This window comes from Lepeophtheirus salmonis, chromosome 1 (assembly GCF_016086655.4).
Source record: "Lepeophtheirus salmonis chromosome 1, UVic_Lsal_1.4, whole genome shotgun sequence".
NCBI classification, from domain to species: Eukaryota; Metazoa; Arthropoda; class Copepoda; order Siphonostomatoida; family Caligidae; genus Lepeophtheirus; species Lepeophtheirus salmonis.
In genome coordinates, this window is record NC_052131.2 from 25,379,715 (window position 1) to 25,399,360 (window position 19,646).

Sequence of the window (19,646 nt, forward strand, 5' to 3'; positions counted from 1 at the left end):
AATTTTCCCAATTTAAGGATGAATATTAAAAAATATATATATTAGCCGTCTTAAATTTTTTATTTTTCTACATATTTTCATATACATTCAGTACCACAAAAAACATATTGGTTATAAGTTATATCCAGACTATAGTAAGATATTGATGTGTAGACAATATAAACTGTTGAATTACGCTTATGACCATGATTCAAATAAGTTAAATTAATCTTTAAGTTAATTTTGGAAAATAAATTACGAATACAATTTTTCAATTAAGGCTGATTCATTCATAGGCAGTTGCATCTCAAGAAACCCAAGATGAGCATATATCGCATGGTTAGTTCCAGTTTTTCCTTTTGGTAAAAATTACTCAACCTATCATCTACATAAGTAAATAAGTAGTGAGAAGATACCGCGTTCATTTTAAAGAGGGTTTTTTTTATGGTATGCCGGAAAGGCCTTCGGGAAACACGAATATTCAATATTGTCAATCTATTGGAATTTATAGAATATGTAGGTAGTAGTTAAGTTCTGCATCATTCATACCATGAATTCATCCTGACCAGAGTTCCAAACTTTGAGCTGAAGAGGGAATTCATTCTGGGTGATAACTTGGAGGAAACCCCTTTCAAAATAATGTCCAGTTTCCAGAGGACAACTCCATTGTCAAATCAATTCTACTCCAGGCATATGAGGATGAGATGACAATAATATTCAATGAACCATTAATTAAAGTATACTCACATATGAAGGAATAGGCTAACGAAGAGTCCTCCATAACCACAAAACCCAAGAGTTTATTTTCTCCAATGCCGTTGTTGAATCATATAACAGATTGTTATTTATCAGATCATCATTCCAATTTAATGAACATGAGACGTACTTTTTGAAATCAGTTCGAACTTGATCATCGTATGTTATGACTAAGGGTGATAATTTTGGTAAGAATACAAAAGCGTGCGAGGAGAAAAGAAGAATTACTTATGGCATCATTGATTAAATAATATACATCTTCTTCTATCAATCATGAACGTTATCATTCCCGCCTTTATTATTCAATATTAATATAATAATATTAGATGGGGATAGTCGATAGAGAACTGAATAAAATGCCTAAAATAACGTCGCCTTCTGTCTGGATTTCTGAAAATGGAGGCCTAGGAATTTGGAAAATACTTACCGGATGAGAAACAGATGGTTTGTCGGATTTGTCGATATAAATGTGCCTTTAGTCCCCTGTCTAGAATTACACGCCACTCATTATCCTCATCTCATAACTAGAGTATGGATATTCATCTATAAAATCAATTTAACGATGAATACATCAAGTCAGACTTTAACTCTGATTTCACAAGGATGCTTATTGTATGTAATATAACCTTATCCATTGCTAATCATCTACGTTCAAAAATTTATGGAGAAATACAAGGGTAAACATATCCCTTCCCGAGGAACCATCATTAAATTAATGGAGGATGTTGTTACTGATGTCATTTATAGAAATACATATAAAATGTTTTGAGTCATCCACACCAAATGACGATCAAGTTATCAGTAAAAAGTATTTACGAATATCGAAATGGAACTCTGAATTTTGTACTATCTCACAGTAAGTATTCAATTTTTTTTAAATCTAACCATAAAATATGATTCTATTTTAGCTAAACATATCAAGAATTATGATACACAACTCAGTAAAGGGCAAAAACAACTGCTTAAATGGTCACAACAACGGGGGTAGTAGCTTTGGATGGTTTGCAACAAGTTTGTCTGAGACTACTTACTTCGTTTTAAGACTTGGGTATGATAATTAGGTTTTCCAATATTACATAGTCATTAAATATTACTTTTTTATCCCTTAAGGCTTAGCTATGGTTGATGGGCTCCAAGAAATGGTGTTCAGAAAACTCATAAAAGGCAAAAATAACTGTTTAAATGGTCACAACAACGAGGGTAGTTACATTGGGTGTTGCATTATAATTAACAATTGTGTATATCCTTCATGATAATAGTATGTTGTTATATAAGCATACCTTAATAACGGGGAAAATATTTTTTGATGCTCTTAATAAGGAGTAATATCGCCGGACATTACTACATAATTAGCTTTTGCTCTAAATCTTTAAGATGAATTTATTTATAAAATTTATTTATTAGTATATTTATTGTCTAATTTTATGATTTTGACATTTACTTTATTATTAATAATTAGTTAGATCTCATCGGTAGAGATATATCTATCCTGTGCACAATTGTGTATAGCAACTTCCACATGAAGAAGAGGGGTGATTATCTTTTTGATTAAACTCCACGTCTCGCTTGTGTATTGCAACCTAAAGTTATGACATATTTAACTGAATTCCGATGTTAGAACAAGAAAAAATTATCTGGATCAATCTATTATTTCAATATTCTGTATTTATAATTTATTATTATTAATAGTTATATGATTTTAATTGTTTAATTTTGTATATTTAACTTAAATGTTTAATGGTTTATTTTTTAGTATGTAGATTATATTTAATTAAAGCCTTCTTTTTAAACTTTGAGCTTCAAATATATTTCAAATACTCTACTTTGTCGTTTCATTAGCTATTATTCTGAGAATAAGGTTCATAATGAATTACAATTTCATGGAGTGTGACGTTTTCAAATCTACTGTAACGGATAAAAACGTCGAAGTCAATTATACGTAGTATATCTTCATTAAACATTTTGCTAATAAATACATTCGTTATACCCTCAAAAATCATAATAAAGCAGGCAGATGATAATCACATCAGTATTTTAAACAATGATACCATATGTCTTTTTTCCCCTCCTCCTCGCACGCGTTTTTCTCTACAATATTATCAACTATATTTAGGTATGCTTATATAACAACATACTATTATCATGAAGGATATACACAATTGTTAATTATAATGCAACATCCAATGTAACTACCCTCGTTGTTGTGACCATTTAAAATGTTGTTTTTGCCTTTTATGAGTTTTCTGAACACCATTTCTTGGAGCCCTTCAACCATAGCTAAGCCTTTAGTGATAAAAAAGTAATATTTATTGACTATGTAATATTGGAAAACCTAATTATCTACCCAAGTCTTAAAGCGAAGCTTTTGCTCTAAATCTTTACGATTAATTTATTTCTAACATTTTTTTATTAATATATTTATTGTCTAATTTTATGATTTTGACATTTACTTTATTATTAATAATTAGTTAGATCTCAACGGTAGAGATATATCTATCCTGTGCACAATTGTGTATAGCAACTTCCACATGAAGAAGAGGGGTGATTATCTTTTTGATTAAACTGCACGTCTCGCTTGTGTATTGCAACCTAAAGTTATGACATATTTAACTGACTTCCGATGTTAGAACAAGAAAAAATTATCTGGATCAATCTTTTTTTCCAATATTCTGTATTTATAATTGATTATTATTAATAGTTATATGATTTTAATTGTTTAATTTTGTATATTTAACTTAAATGTTTAATGGTTTATTTTTTAGTATGTGGATTATATTTAATTAAAGCCTTCTTTTTTAAACTTTGAGCTTCAAATATATTTCAAATACTCTACTTTGTCGTTTCATTAGCTATTATTCTGAAGCTAAAGGTTCAGAATGAATTACAATTTCATGGAGTGTGACGTTTTCAAATCTACTGTAACGGATAAAAAACGTCGAAGTCAATTATACGTAGTATATCTTCATTAAACATTTTGCTAATAAATACATTCGTTATACCCTCAAAAATCATAATAAAGAAGGCAGATGATAATCACATCAGTATTTTAAACAATGATACCATATGTCTTTTTTCCCCCTCCTCCTTGCACGCGTTTTTCTCTACAATATTATCAACTATAGTTATGACTAAGAACGTGTTTACCGTAGTCCTTTCCTGTATACCACGAAAAAACGCTCTTTAAAATGAAAGCGGTATATTCTCCCTAAAGCAATAACTAAGGGTGATAATTTTGGTAAGAATAGAAAAGCGTGCGAGGAGAAGAGAAGAAATACTTCTGGCATCATTGATTAAATAATATACATCTTCTTCTATCAATCAAGAACGTCATCATTCCCGCCTTTATTATTCAATATTAATATAATATTAGATGGTGATAGTCGATAGAGAACTGAATAAAATGCCTAAAATAACGTCGCCTTCTGTCTGGATTTCTGAAAATGGAGGCCCAGGAATTTGGGAATTACTTACCAGATGAGAAACAGATGGTTTGTCGGATTTGTCGAAATAAATGTGCCTTTGGTCCCCTGTCTAGAATTACACGCCATTATCAGTGATAATCACATCAGTATTTTAAACAATGATACCATGTGTCTTTCTCCCCCCTGTCTCCTCGCTCGCGTTTTTCTCTACAATATTATCAACTATAGGCCAATAACATAAAGTAGCGTACCGAGGCAGCTAGGCTGTAAAAATTCAGTTAACCCGTGTTGCCATTATTTTTTTTATTTCACCATTCATTAATATGTTAATACATACATACACTCGGAGCTAATGCGGGGTACGTTTTCTAAAATCTACCATCACCACTTTCTCTTTCTAATTATTATTATTTTTTTCTCTATCTCTCTTTCTAATGCCCCCTAATGCGTATATAGATATACATGATTCATGAATAATCATTATAGTTTAAATTTTTAGCTTCGGGGTTGAACTGACATCAAAAATCTATGTTTTGTACGTTTAAATATATTTAAAAGTCATATCTGGATAAAAATAGAATAAAATTCATATCCCAATATAAATTAAAATTTCAGCTACACATTAAATAAAAAAAACAAAAAACTATTCAATCAAAAACATACAATTGACTAAATGGGGTTGTTAAAATTTTCCTTACAATTTTATGGTATTGCAAAAAGTGAGTTGGGAAGTATTTTATCTCTCTCCCAGTCATCATTCAGGAATCGTCGAGTCCCAGGGACGGTATCTTCAGTGATAAAGCTGCATACCATGCTGCAGCTACCAGTAGAATACTCCTCCCTTCGTAGGGCTGTAGCAGCTCGTACGTTGCCATCTTCTGTACAATAAGAACCTTTGTATTGAGAATGGCGAACTCTATTGTTTTAGCATCTGAGGTAGTTCCTGGTCCGCCGAGTCCAAAAAGGATAAGACCCTTCCAATTTTGTCTTACAAGATGTTACTTTTGAATCAACATTTTTACGTCACAATTCCATAAATCATGTATAGAATTGTGGCGTAAGAATAACATGACGTACGATAGATGTGTTAATCTCATTCAAATATAATTTAAATTATCATCTATTCAATTCTACTTACATCATTCTTTCATAATTACAAGCATTTAATTTTATAATAGTTTAGTTACTTATAACTAATCGTGATAATTTTGGTAAGAATAGAAAAGCGTGCGAGGAGAAGAGAAGAAATACTTATGGCATCATTGATTAAACAATATACATCTTCTTCTATCAAGCAAGAACGTTGTCATTCCCGCCTTAATTATTCAATATTAATATAATATTAGATGGTGATAGTCGATAGAAAACTGAATAAAATGCCTAAAATAACGTCGCCTTCTGTCTGGATTTATGAAAATGGAGGCCCAGGAATTTGGAAAATACTTACCGGATGAGAAACAGATGGTTTGTCGGATTTGTCGATATAAATGTGCCTTTAGTCCCCTGTCTAGAATTACACGCCACTCATTATCCTCATCTCATATCAAGAGGATATTCATCTAAAAATCAATTTAACGATGAATACATCAAGTCAGACTTTAACTCTGATATCACAAAGATGCTTATTGCTTATAATATAATCTTATCCATTGCTAATCATCTATGTTCAAAAAATTTATGGAGAAATACAAGGGTAAACCTATCCCTTCCCGAGGAACCATCATTAAATTAATAGAGGATGTTGTTACTGATGTCATTTATAGAAATACATATAAAATGTTTTGAGTCATCCACAAAATGACGATCAAGTTATCAGTAAAAAGTATTTACGAATATCGAAATGGAACTCTGAATTTTGTACTATCTCACAGTAAGTATTCAATTTTTTTTAAATCTAACCATAAAATATGATTCTATTTTAGCTAAACATATCAAGAATTATGATACACAACTCAGTCAATGGCAAAAAAACTGCTTAAATGGTCACAACAACGGGGGTAGTAGCTTTGGATGGTTTGCAACAAGTTTGTCTGAGACTACTTACTTCGTTTTAAGACTTGGGTATGATAATTAGGTTTTCCAATATTACATAGTCAATAAATATTACTTTTTTTTATCACTTAAGGCTTAGCTATGGTTGATGGGCTCCAAGAAATGGTGTTCAGAAAACTCATAAAAGGCAAAAATAACTGTTTAAATGGTCACAACAACGAGGGTAGTTACATTGGGTGTTGCATTATAATTAACAATTGTGTATATCCTTCATGATAATAGTATGTTGTTATATAAGCATACCTAAATAACGGGGGAAAATATTTTTGATGCTCTTAATAAGGAGTAATATCGCCGGACATTACTACATAATTAGCTTTTGCTCTAAATCTTTAAGATGAATTTATTTCTAACATTTTTTTATTAATATATTTATTGTCTAATTTTATGATTTTGACATTTACTTTATTATTAATAATTAGTTAGATCTCATCGGTAGAGATATATCTATCCTGTGCACAATTGTATATAGCAACTTCCACATGAAGAAGAGGGGTGATTATCTTTTGATTAAACTCCACGTCTCGCTTGTGTTTGCAACCTAAAGTTATGACATATTTAACTGAATTCCGATGTTAAAACAAGAAAAATTATCTGGATCAATCTATTATTTCAATATTCTGTATTTATAATTTATTATTATTAATAGTTATATGATTTTAATTGTTTAATTTTGTATATTTAACTTAAATGTTTAATGGTTTATTTTTTAGTATGTAGATTATATTTAATTAAAGCCTTCTTTTTTAAACTTTGAGCTTCAAATATATTTCAAATACTCTACTTTGTCGTTTCATTAGCTATTATTCTGAGAATAAGGTTCATAATGAATTACAATTTCATGGAGTGTGACGTTTTCAAATCTACTGTAACGGATAAAAACGTCTAAGTCAATTATACGTAGTATATCTTCATTAAACATTTTGCTAATAAATACATTCGTTATACCCTCAAAAATCATAATAAAGCAGGCAGATGATAATCACATCAGTATTTTAAACAATGATACCATATGTATTTTTTCCCCTTCTCCTTGCACGCGTTTTTCTCTACAATATTATCAACTATACCTATAAGTAAGGGTGATAATTTTAGTAAGAATAGAAAAGCGTGCGAGGAGATTGATTAAACAATATACATCTTCTTCTATCAAGCAAGAACGTTGTCATTCCCGCCTTTATTATTCAATATTAATATAATATTAGATGGTGATAGTCGATAGAGAACTGAATAAAATGCCTAAAATAACGTCGCCTTCTGTCTGGATTTATGAAAATGGAGGCCCAGGAATTTGGAAAATACTTACCGGATGAGAAACAGATGGTTTGTCGGATTTGTCGATATAAATGTGCCTTTAGTCCCCTGTCTAGAATTACACGCCACTCATTATCCTCATCTCATATCAAGAGCTTCTAAAAAATCAAGTTAATGATGAATACATCAAGTCAGACTTTAACTCTGATCTCACAAAGATACTTATTGCTTATAATATAATCTTATCCATTGCTAATCATCTATGTTCAAAAAATTTATGGAGAAATACACGGGTAAACCTATCCCTTCCCGAGGAACCATCATTAAATTAATAGAGGATGTTGGTACTGATGTCATTTATAGAAATACATATAAAAATGTTTTGAGTCATCCACAAAAATGACGATCAAGTTATCTGTAAAAAGTATAAAATATTTACTAATTTCGAAATGGAACTCTGAATTTTGTACTATGTAACAGTAAGTATTCAATTGCTTTAAATCTAACCCTAAAATATGATTCTATTTTAGCCAAAATTATCAAGAATTATGATACTCAAATCATTCAATGGCAAAAAAAGTGCTTAAATGGTCACAACAACGGGAGTAGTAGCTTTGGATGGTTCCCAACTAGTTTTTCTGAGACTAGTTTCTTCACTTAAAGACTTGGTATGATAATTAGGTTTTCCAATATTACATAGTCAATAAATATTACTTTTTTTATCACTTAACGCTTAGCTATGGTTGATAGGCTCCCAGAAATGGTGTTCAGAAAACTCATAAAAGGCAAAACAACTGCTTAAATGGTCACAACAACGGGGGTAGTTATATTGGGTGTAGCATTATAATTAGCAATTGTGTATATCCTTCATGATAATAGTATGTTGTTATATAAGAATAAATAACGGGGAAAATATCTTTTTTGATGCTTTTAATAAGGAGTAATATCGCCGGACATTACATCATATTAAGCTTTTGCTTTAAATCTTTAAGATGGATTTATATCTAACATTTTTTTTATTAATATATTTATTGTCTAATTTTATGATTTTGACATTTACTTTATTATTAATAATTAGTTAGATCTCATCGGTAGAGATATATCTATCCTGTGCACAATTGTATATAGCAACTTCCACATGAAGATTTTGATTAAACTCCACGTCTCGCTTGTGTTTTGCAACCTAAAGTTATGACATATTTAACTGGATTCCGGTGTCCGAACAAGAAAATATTATTTGGATCAATCTATTATTTCAATGTTCTGTATATATAATTTATTGTTATTAGTTATATGATTCCAATTGTTTAATTTAGTATATTTAACATAAATGTATGATGGTATATTTTTTAGTATGTAGATTATATTTAATTAAAGCCTTCTTTTTTAAACTTGGAACTTCAAATATATTTCAAATACTCTACTTTGTCGTTTCATTAGCTATTATTCTGAGAATAAGGTTCATAATGAATTACAGTTTCATTGAGTGTGACGTTTTCAAATCTACTGTAACGGATAAAACGTCTAAGTCAATTATGCGTAGTATATCTTCATTAAACATTTTGCTAATAAATACTTTCGTTATACCCTCAAAAATCATAATAAAGCAGGCAGATGATAATCACATCAGTTTTTTAAACAATGACACCATATGTATTTTTTTCCCCCTTCTCCTTGCATGCGTTTTTCTCTACAATATTATCAACTTTACTTATAACTAAGGGTGATAATTTTGGTAAGAATAGAAAAGCGTGCGAGGAGAAGAGAAGAAATACTTATGGCATCATTGATTAAATAATATGCATCTTCTTCTATCAATCAAGAACATTATCATTCCCACCTTTATTATTCAATATTAATATAATATTAGAGAAATGAATAAAATGCCTAAAATAACGTCGCCTTCTGTCTGGGTTTCTGGAAATGGAGGTCCAAAATTTGGAAAATACTTACCGGATGAGAAACAGATGGTTTGTCAGATTTGTCGATATCAAAGTCCCTTTAGTCCTCATCTCATATCAAGAGCATGGATATTCATCTAAAAAATGAAGTTAATGATAAATACATCAAGTCAGACTTTAACTCTGATCTCACAAAGATGCTTATTGCATGTAATATAACCTTATCCATTGCCAGGGCCGTACGTCAGTATTGCGCTTTGTCCGCTTCAGCTGACCAAAAAAAAAAAACCTTACTCAACCGTCCACCAATCATATAGGTATGTAAATATAGATGAATTAAGTCATAATTAATTATTAAAATCTATTATATATATGTAACTTATGACAAACTCATAAAAATATTCCCTCTGCAGAGGACTCTGAGACTAACGACAATGTCCAGGGAGGTGAGAAGAGCAAGACTGAGGAGATGGAGTTTGTGGATGGAGGCCCAGAGTACCCTGTCGTCTTCACGAGCCAGCTAGATGACCCGATACTTACCGGATGGGAGCCAAAGCGGAAGGACATCCAGACCAGAACAAAGTGGAGACTGAGCAGGAAACTGTGCCTAAAGTCGAGAGAGATCATCCTCTACAGCCCAAGTTACAAACATACAGTCCTCAGATAGATGACAAATACTCCAGAGACTTTCAATATGATTGGTTCCGTAAGTTCCCGTGGCTAGAATATGACGAGGTTGAAAAGTCAGCCAAGTGTTTCGCCTGTTCCAAATTTTCCATTTCCAACCTTGGGAAATTTGAGTTCAAAACATGGAAAAACAGTTCTTCGTTGAAAGTTCATTCTAACAACAAAAAACACAAACTGTCGATGGAAAAGTGGATCAATTTCCTCACATCAAAGAGAAAGAATACCTCGGTTCTCGCCATGTTCAGTCTCAACATGCTGAGGAAGTCGTGAAGTGGCGAGCTTATTTGAGGTATCTTTTCCAAACTGTAGGGTTCCTTGCAAAGCAAGGATTGGCTTTTAGGGACGATTCCGCAACAAGAGAAAAGTTGACAGAATCTAATGAAAACAATCGAGAAACTTCTTGGAGCTTTTTTCCCTGCGTTCACACGACAATCATATTCTCAAAGATAAACTGGAGGCCGAAGTCAAAAAATTTGGTTCAGCTGGGGCAGGTTTTGCCAAATGGACTTCACCTGACATCCAAAATGAGCTGATAGAGATTATAGCATCCAAAGTGACGGAAAATATAATTGAAGATGTCAAGACTTGTGCCGGCGATGATGACTACTGGTTCTCTGTGATTGTTGATGAGACATCAGATATGTCAAACACGGAGCAGTTCAGTCTGTCACTGGGATATCTGACGAGTGAAGGCATCAAGAAAGAGAGCTTCCTCAAGTTTGTAAAAGTTACCCAGACTGACGGCAAATATTTGTTTGAGAAGCTTCACGAGGCTGTCAAGGAACTCGGCCTTAACCCCGCCCGCACTGTATCCCTGGCCGCGGACCGTGCCTCCAACATATCCAGCATCAAGAAGGTCTTGCCGCCAGGTGGAAGGAAGCAGCCCCACTGTGTGTCTACATCCACTGCTACGCCCATGTCCTCAATCTTGTAGTCAAGGATCTTCTCTCAGATATAACCCTGTTGAGAAATACAATGGGACAGTACAAATTTTATACAACTTCATTGAAGGGTCACCAAAGAGGTCAGCAATCTACAAGTCGGTGAAGATAACAAGTAAAGATGAGGAGCATGCCAAGGTGATGACCCTGAAGAACCAGTCTGCTACCTGCTGGAGTCTCCGCTACGATGCTGTAAACGCTGTATCTCTAGGGATGGTCAGAATCATGAAGACCCTCATAATAATGAGAAAAGATAAAGATACATTGTCGAGTTCAACAGCAACTTCTCTGCTCAACAGCATCTTTAGTCACGAATTTGTTTTCGGCATTGAACTGTTGAAGACACTCTCAGACACACATCTAACTTGTCAAATGAACTTCAAGGCAGAAAGTTTGACCTAACAAAGGCCCGGAAACACGTCAACCTAGTGATTAGGACTCTTGAAGATCTTAAGAATGAGAAAAGCTTTGAATCAATCTGGGAGTTTGCTGGGTTGAAGTCGTCTGAGATGAAATCAATAGGTGACCAGGAAGACTCAATTAATTTGGGACTTCAAGGGGCCGAAGATTTCTAGGAGAGTAAAGTGGAAAGGAACAACTGAATCCTTCTTCCGTGTAAAACATTTAGGTGTTGCAATCAATAAGATCGTATCGGAGAGCAGATTTGCCATCTCAATGGATGTAATTGCAATCGTCAATAACAATGAGGTGGAGACCTGTGTCATGGAGCGTGTCGCCGTGCACCACAGACTTGATGTCGAGCAACTCCAGTCAGACCATGCAATCTTCCAGCAATTCAAGGTTAATATTATAATGTTTCATTTTGCATCATAAGTTTTAAAATTTATGTTTCTCTAGGCAAATATTGATACAGAAGACATGGTTGCGTCACAAATTTTTACAGATTTAATAAGCTTGGAAGTGTTCCGGCTGATACCGGGGCTATACAAGGTGATAAAGCTGTGAGGCGGAGTGGTCATTTTCCTGTCTTAGAAGACTCAGGAACCACATGAGAACCACCATGGGCTAGGAGAGGCTCTCCTCCCTCACCCTCTTGAACATGGAGAGTGTGATGGTGGACAAGGTGCTCCATGAAAACATGAAAAGTTTGATTGACACCTGTTCGTCAAGGAACGAGAGGAGAAACTTCTTCTTCTAAGTCATGAGAAAGAACATATGCATTTTTTTCTTCATTTTTTTCAAACACATCACCACGTATACATGCGAGTTAAGAACATCAAGACTTGAGAACATAATCTACTATCTTTTCTGTCGATGTAACCGTTTCATGGTCTATTATAATCTCATTTATAAACCTCGTCCGTTATTCTTTTCCATATATTTAAGGAGGTTTAAATTGTTTGACTTAATTTTATAGTTCAAAAGTCTGGGTCTCATTCTTGCCCCGTGCCTTTTATACTCCATTATACTCTTTCCTTTCTGAATAGGCCGGCATTGACTTTCTGTCGTGATTTTCTCCTTTTGATTTAATTTTTCTAAATATTTGATAAAAAATCATACTTTTTAAAGAATTATTGAAACTTGTAAAGGCTGATTAATTCATAGGCAGATACCTCTTATAAACCTACTATGAGCATATTTTGTAACATTAGTTCTAGTTTTTCCTTATGGTAAAAATCCTTCATCTAAGTAAATAAGTAGTGAGAAGTTAGTTAGAAGTTAGAAGTCATTAGTAGTAATAATGTTGTGAAACCGTTGGATTGTCTCATCATGAGCTTATCATAAAAATAGTTAAGAATAATTTATTCTAAAAACCCTCAAATCTCGGAACACTGAGGATAGGACATATAAAACATAATTTTACTTCATTCAATTCCTCTACGGCGGTGGGTCTAGAAAGCGTGTCAGTTGTCGATGTCTACTGACTACTTCTATTGAGTCATCCATATCATTCTCATCTACTCCGTGCTTCTCGACATTAGGAATCCATATTTCCACCATTATAGTGAAAGCCATGCGTCTCATGGGTTAGTCCGAGTTTTCCCTCCTCCGGGTCAGTCAAAACAATCTACGAAAAGGACTGTCTCATTTCATTTAAACCTACTAGAGAAATGAAATTGAAGAATTATGCTGTGTTAACTCTTTAGCCTTGTCATTATCAATTCTATCATTCAATCCAAGACCAAATATAGTCAATTTTTATGTATTGTAATTAAGAATTAGTAATTTGTATTGTCTATCATTTGTTAGGATGCCTATCAATTACTATAAGCCTTCTTCATCAAATAAAAGAATCTAGATAGAGACTACATAATTGAATCTAAGAAAAGATCGTGTTATTTCGTCACTCTGGTATTAAAGAACAAGTAATTGTGAAAAAGTGGAAAATGATTACATATAGTGATCATGGATAATTAATTGTAAGCATTATTTCAGTTTCATTCTACTCTTAAAATATAGTGAACGTTTTAAGTGATAAGAAGACATAAATAAATTCAAATACCGAAAAAATTTCTCATTCTAGGGACCTTCATTATATATAAAATGTATGATATATCTATCACATATATGTATTACATTTTAACAAGAATTACTATATGAATTTATAAACAATTTCATCTAATAACTTGATATTTTGCATTTATTATTTTAGACAAAATGTTTAGCTCTTGTCCAGATTGTGGGACTGGTTATCCTAACAAAAAAACTCATCAAAATCATAATTAGGAAGAAATTGTAGAAACCCTCTCTTCATAAGTTTCCAAAAGATCCAGAACTTATTAAAATATGGGTCAATTCCATCAGAAGAAAAATCTAGGAACCAAATCAATATTCAAGAATCTGTAGCAAGCATTTTCCTATATCAGCTTTTATTAAGTATTTTTCTATAATAATTGACGAAGTCTATTCCTTATAGAGAGTTGAATTTAGTGGTGGCAATTATTTCGGATGTGATAGGAATAGAAACTATTCTAAAACCATACTTTGTTTTATGGCGAAGAGTGTACTTGGGAACTACAGTGACATGGTACCAATCACAAATATTAAATCTTCCATTATAAAATGATATCACATGATAGTTCTTGAAGTAGTTACCAAAGTTGGCCTAGAGCCCGTTGCAACTATTACAGATGCGTATGCCTCAAACAGAAAATTCTTTATGGATGAACTAGGAAATAAAAATTTTCCTAGATATATACTAAATCCTTTTTCCACTTCCGAAATAAAAATATTAATGTTATTCGATTTGGTACATATCTTCAAAAAATTTATAGCAACTTTACTAGCAGACAAAAATTATCATGTCCATCTTTTAAAAATGAGGATGTTATTCTTGAAGCCGAATTTGGGAATGTGAGTCAAATCTATGACATGGAGCTGGGCAGGGATTGAAATTAGCACACAAACTTAATCATAAAGTAATTGCTCCTCAACCAATTGAAAAGTGTAATGTCGATCTTTCTGTAAGGTTTTTTTTCACGGGTCCACTCTGAATGCACTTATCCATTATGTGTCGAAAGATGATCAATTCAGAAGCTTCAAATAAACAGCACAAGTTATGGATATTCTTAAGCTCTTTTGAAATTGCATAAATGTGAACTCTAATACTATGTACGTCCGAAAGAGAGACGAGTTATTAAAACCAATTTCTGTAAATGAGTGGGAACAAATTGATTTATTGGTTAAGTTTCCAGAATGAATTAAAAAATGGGAGACATTCTGAGAGAAAGGTTGTTTATCTTCCGAGACATTTCATGCCGCCTATCAAACATACATCGGACTAGGCCATTTAGCTATATATTTACTGGATAAAAATATAAGTAAGTTTATTTTTCTTCGTAAAAGTAATTCGGACCCAATAGAAAGGCGTTTTTGGAGGTATAGACAGTTTTTTTGGGCTGAAAAAAAAAATCGTATTAGTCTACTTTTAAAACCAATATGATCAATTTCATCAATTTAGTCAATACAAAAGAGTATAATATACAAGTGAAGATGTTTCTACATTTATGAGCCTTATATCTTCCAATTCTGCAATGGAATTAGACTTACTTAATGGTCTGGAGCCGCTCATTTATCTTGTATGTGGCTATGTTACCCATTCTATTTTAAAAACGTTAAATAGGGAGTGCTGAACCATGTTCTTATCTTCGCATGGAAATATTACTTTCTTAATGGATGAATTGGGAAAATATCAAGAATTAGACTCCTTTGTTGATGAAATTAGTAGAGAGGGTCTAAAAAAGCCAAGTGATGTAATCTATCCTCTTGGCGGACATCTCTATGAACTGTTACAACATACTTTTTTAAATAAAGAAAGGCAAAATGTTATTTTATCTATGGCTACTCCAAGAGTGTTTTTGGTAAGAGGTGCACGAAGATTTTTTACTTCTAATCAAATTACAGCATGGTTTGAAAAATCTTCATACAGTAATAATCATCTTCTTAGCAGCACTTTTTTTAATTAAATTGCATCAAAAATATTTAATATGTTGAAACATGTATGTCTGAAACAAACAGCCATCTTCATAATAATAAATAAGGAAAAGTGCTTGCAAAAATTATTCTAATAGTAAAAAAATTTCAAACCTGAAATAAGATTGAAAAGTGAATTAGCTCCTTTTTTCCTTTAATGTCATTTGTATATGTTATATATTATATTTGTTGCATTATAGAATTAAGATCAATTTAAATTATGTGTTAAGTTTTCAATAATAAAATTAAATGTTTAGTAGTTTAAAAAGGGTAAGTTATGACTTATGAGCTGTTAAAGTTTCAATTTACTTTATTAATATGATAAATCAAGGAAAAGACTTCCTTGGATAAATCAATTTGCACTGTAGTAAAAAAAAACGCGCGTCAAAAGAAGATCTCGTTCCTTATAGATTATAAATTTATTCATTATAATTTATAATGAATAATTATATTCATTTCAGTGTTCCCTGCTTTATTCATAGAGATAAAAATTATAGAATGCTTACTTGATGAAAAAATTGAAGGGGAATACAGCAGATGAATAAGGACATACGGATCAAAACATTCAAATATTAAATACTAAATAGCCGTTTCTTCTCTTAATGTGATTTTAGGGGCCTAATGGATAATGAGGGTTCTCAACTTACTTCAAATTATTCTTTTATCAAAAATGCAAGTGTAAATATAAAATCCGTAAAATGCAAAATAGTTCATTATTTATGCTATAATAATTCATCAACCTCAATTTTCACTCTTAGGAAGGATTATCATTATTCATCTATAAAAGGAATATCTACGATTGGTATTTAAATTCGCCTTGAATCCATTGAAGCATATAACAACACAATGAAGAACATTTTCGTAATTATTTTTTTTTTTATAAATTCCTAATATTCTCGTTTGTTCTAGTACATACATACTAATTTTAATAAAAAATGTTATAGAACATTTAAGATAATTAAACATCCAATCGATGAAGTATAATTTATTCTAAAAAATATTATATACTAATAAAATTAAGGCTTTCAACATATTATTGATATTTTTCAAATTATAAGATAAAAACTGTATAAGATTCGTGAGGACACTACGAATCTTGGTTCCTTCTACAGTCTCAGTTTCTAGCTTTCCCAAGCGATACAGTTTTATATGTGTATAATATCGAGAAATTTGCTTTAATAAGGGAAAATACATTATTAGATTCTGGAGATGAATCTAATATATGACCACTAAGGCATTGAAAGACCTAATTTCTTCGAAAACCAATATTTTTCAAAACTGCAATACTAATTTTAAGAGTCAGGCTGGAATCTCTCGGCAAATCCCATTTTCTTCAAATACATCCTTAGAAGGATAGGTTAGTGCTGTTAGATGCGATCCTCCCAATCTTTTTCTTTTATTAAGGCATAATCAACCCTGAATTCGTTGTCAAGACACCACAAAGATTCAATGCATTTTTTCAATTTTTTCACTACAAATCCGGCAATGTAAGTGCTAACCACTTTTTTTATTGTCCGAAATTGCTATGCAAGAATTAGGATTAGGCACTTTGCTGTAGTCATGGTCGATCTGCAAGGGACCTTTATCAATTAAGCCATGTTTACGAATAAATTCCATATGGTTGTTATCCATATTTACCTGCCATCTTCCTTTGTTTCCCTTGGAAAATGGAAAGGGGTTGTTATCTTGACTTAAGCAATTTCCTCTCGTTCCTACTTTAATCTTTTGTTGAATAATCAATCTTTTATAAGGGGAGGAAAACTGTCTGACCGAAGATTATTATTATACCACTTGGTAGAGGGAATTGCACAGAAGAAAAGTTCCAAGTGATCTTGTGCTTGATGATGTCAGAGCCCTTGAAGTGCTTAGAACAGATTCTTGACCATTTGGTTGGTGTTCAATCTTGGCAACGGCAGTTTACTATCCATTGCTTTAGAAGCGCTGGATTTTTAGAAAATCTTAAAGTAGATTGGTACTTATAATATTTATGGTATATTAAATTAACTAACTAGGATGCCAAAAAATATGATTGTTTTATAAAGTTATGAAAATACTTAGAAAAACACCTTATTTTCACACTATTGAGGTTGAGTTCACATTTTTTCAACGATTTACTAGCAAGATCGTGCTCTGGAGATCTAGAAAAAGCCGCTGTTCTTGAAGTACAATTGAATGCAATGCATGCAGTTATTGAACTCTACGAATAAAATAATAAAAATGTATCAATTTCCAATTATATCCACTATGACAACTTACCTAATACCAAACTCCTTTTGTAAAAATTAGAAGGTTATTTTATTACTAATTATTAATTTATTAAGATTTTAAGAATATTATTCGTTACAGAAAGGCTTATGTTCACATAATAATTGAATGTTGCCATGCTTGTGCTTCTTTATTGTTCATGCTGAACGCTACAATAAATTGTCCTCGTCGTTCTAGAGAGTAAGCACTCGATATTTTATATCTCTATGGGTCTATCCATCAAAAATTGAAAAATGCAAAAGGCAAATAGGGCAATAGAGATGAGGCTAAGTGGAATTATGATTTCACAGTTATACATTGCCCGATGCTCCACCAAAAATCGACCTTTTAACTCCTAGCAATGTCACATTATTATTAAGTAATATAATTTAACTACATTACTCCTTCAAATTAGGTTATAAGAATAAAATACATTAGATTATTCTTAATACAAATTTACTTTATAAAAAACTAGAAAGTTAAGAATAAAGAATTAGATTCATGATATTAAAAGGGGGTTAATTTTCAAAATGATATTAGATTGACTTCTTTATCAATCAGAAGGATTTTATGGGATTTAAAAATGGATTCAGGAATTATATTCACAGAAAGGATAAATTTCTATTATAGGGATAAATTATTCCAATTTGATTAACATTATGTTAAAGTGACCGGAGTGGATATTCACGTCATTTGAACTTAAAATAATAACGTTCCAAATGGATCAAGATGGCATCAAAATTTAAACTTACGATTTATAGATAGGACATTGAAGTATAACTTGGTAGTGACTAAATTTCAGATTTAATTATCTCCATAACATATGATCATAAATTTCATAATTATTTAAACCTAAACATTATTAATTAACAACATAAAAGCTAAAAAGTTTCTGCCTCAGTCTCCCCTATGATGGGCATGTATTAAGAATAATAATAACTCGCACAACCTCTCATTGTTTTGAAGTGTTACCTACTCGATCCATGCTGATTATAAATATAACAATTTCAAAAATTAAAATACATCTTGACAAACAATGCCGCAGCCGCAGGATAGCCTCGTTGTTCCAGGGATGCGACTCTGTGTTGCAGATGAAAATAATGTATCCGGTCCGGGTACTTACTCACAAAATGGCTACATTTACTCATCTTTAGCCGGCTCTCTCAAATTGGTTCGTAGCAAGAAAGATGATTCCAAATCCGCTTCGGAAGTACGGATAACCGTCGTTCCACCTTCCTCTGTTGTTACAGAAATACCATCACTCGGTGATATTGTGACAGTTAAGGTCATAGCAGTCAATCCAAGGTATGTACTACAGATTTCCTATCTTTAATTTAAAGTACTTTGATTTATCGAGTACGGTTTGTTTATATATATATATATATTATTAATATAGGTCTGCCAAAGTTCAAATCGTTTGTGTACGTAATTCTGCCTTGAGTGAGCCTTTCCGAGGTCTTATTCGTAAAGAAGATGTACGTGCTACAGAAAAGGATAAAATTGAAATGTACAAATCGTTCCGAGCTGGGGATATTGTATTGTGTCGTGTCATATCTATCGGAGAGGCTTCCTCTGGCTATTTACTTAGCACGGCAGAGAATGAACTTGGTGTTGTCATTGCAAGCTCCTCCTTTGATAAAACTGCTAAACTAGTTCCTATATCCTGGACTAAAATGCAGTGTCCAAAGACTTTTAATAAAGAGTTTCGTAAAATTGCAAAGGTCGTTCCTGAGGACTTGGATGATCATACATGATGATGGTTTAATAATAAATTATGAGAATACTTGTTATAACAATCCATATTATTCCTTAGAAAAAAGAAATGAAGGATATATAATATAAGAATATAATAAAATATATTTATTTACTGAAGACAACTCATATATCTACGCATACTCTAGCTTTGTTTTTATCTGTTTCTTTTCTGTAAATAGCTTAATTGTTCAGTACAAATGAGCCCCAGTTGCTAGGTTCAA

General features: G+C 32.1%; 1 protein-coding gene and 4 long non-coding RNA genes across 7 annotated transcripts; 3 read left to right on the forward strand and 2 right to left on the reverse strand.

Moving 5' to 3' along the window:
* Positions 1-894: 894 nt before the first annotated feature.
* Positions 895-2,509, forward strand: LOC139905948 (uncharacterized). The gene is made up of 4 exons (XR_011781111.1): positions 895-1,347; positions 1,403-1,591; positions 1,644-1,783; positions 1,846-2,509. It is a non-coding gene; the product is annotated as an uncharacterized lncRNA (long non-coding RNA).
* A 10,232-nt stretch (positions 2,510-12,741) lies between these two features.
* Positions 12,742-15,394, reverse strand: LOC121122426 (uncharacterized). The gene is made up of 2 exons (XR_005865797.2): positions 15,004-15,394; positions 12,742-14,852 (listed from the first exon to the last, which is right to left on the reverse strand). It is a non-coding gene; the product is annotated as an uncharacterized lncRNA (long non-coding RNA).
* A 7-nt stretch (positions 15,395-15,401) lies between these two features.
* LOC139905953 (uncharacterized) lies at positions 15,402-16,393 on the forward strand. The gene is made up of 2 exons (XR_011781122.1): positions 15,402-16,102; positions 16,189-16,393. It is a non-coding gene; the product is annotated as an uncharacterized lncRNA (long non-coding RNA).
* Positions 16,380-18,623, reverse strand: LOC121122420 (uncharacterized). 3 transcript variants are annotated; one of them, XR_005865794.2, is made up of 3 exons: positions 18,423-18,623; positions 17,683-18,025; positions 16,380-17,623 (listed from the first exon to the last, which is right to left on the reverse strand). It is a non-coding gene; the product is annotated as an uncharacterized lncRNA (long non-coding RNA). The 3 variants fall into 3 exon arrangements; XR_011781120.1 differs by having other exon boundaries at positions 16,380-16,995; positions 17,065-17,623; positions 17,683-18,623; XR_011781118.1 differs by having other exon boundaries at positions 17,683-18,623.
* Positions 18,623-19,547, forward strand: Csl4 (exosome component 1 Csl4). Its single transcript, XM_040717394.2, has 2 exons — positions 18,623-18,975; positions 19,067-19,547. The coding sequence occupies exons 1-2, from the start codon at positions 18,707-18,709 to the stop codon at positions 19,422-19,424; spliced, it is 627 nt and encodes a 208-aa protein (XP_040573328.1). The 5' UTR covers positions 18,623-18,706; the 3' UTR covers positions 19,425-19,547.
* The last annotated feature ends 99 nt before the right edge of the window (positions 19,548-19,646 follow it).

Bases quoted from the DNA above. Each gene is read 5' to 3' on its own strand.
- Csl4 (XM_040717394.2), top strand. From the start codon at position 18,707: ATGCCGCAGCCGCAGGATAGCCTCGTTGTTCCAGGGATGCGACTCTGT. The intron at 18,976-19,066 runs GTATGTACTACA...TTATTAATATAG, and splicing joins GTCATAGCAGTCAATCCAAG to GTCTGCCAAAGTTCAAATCG.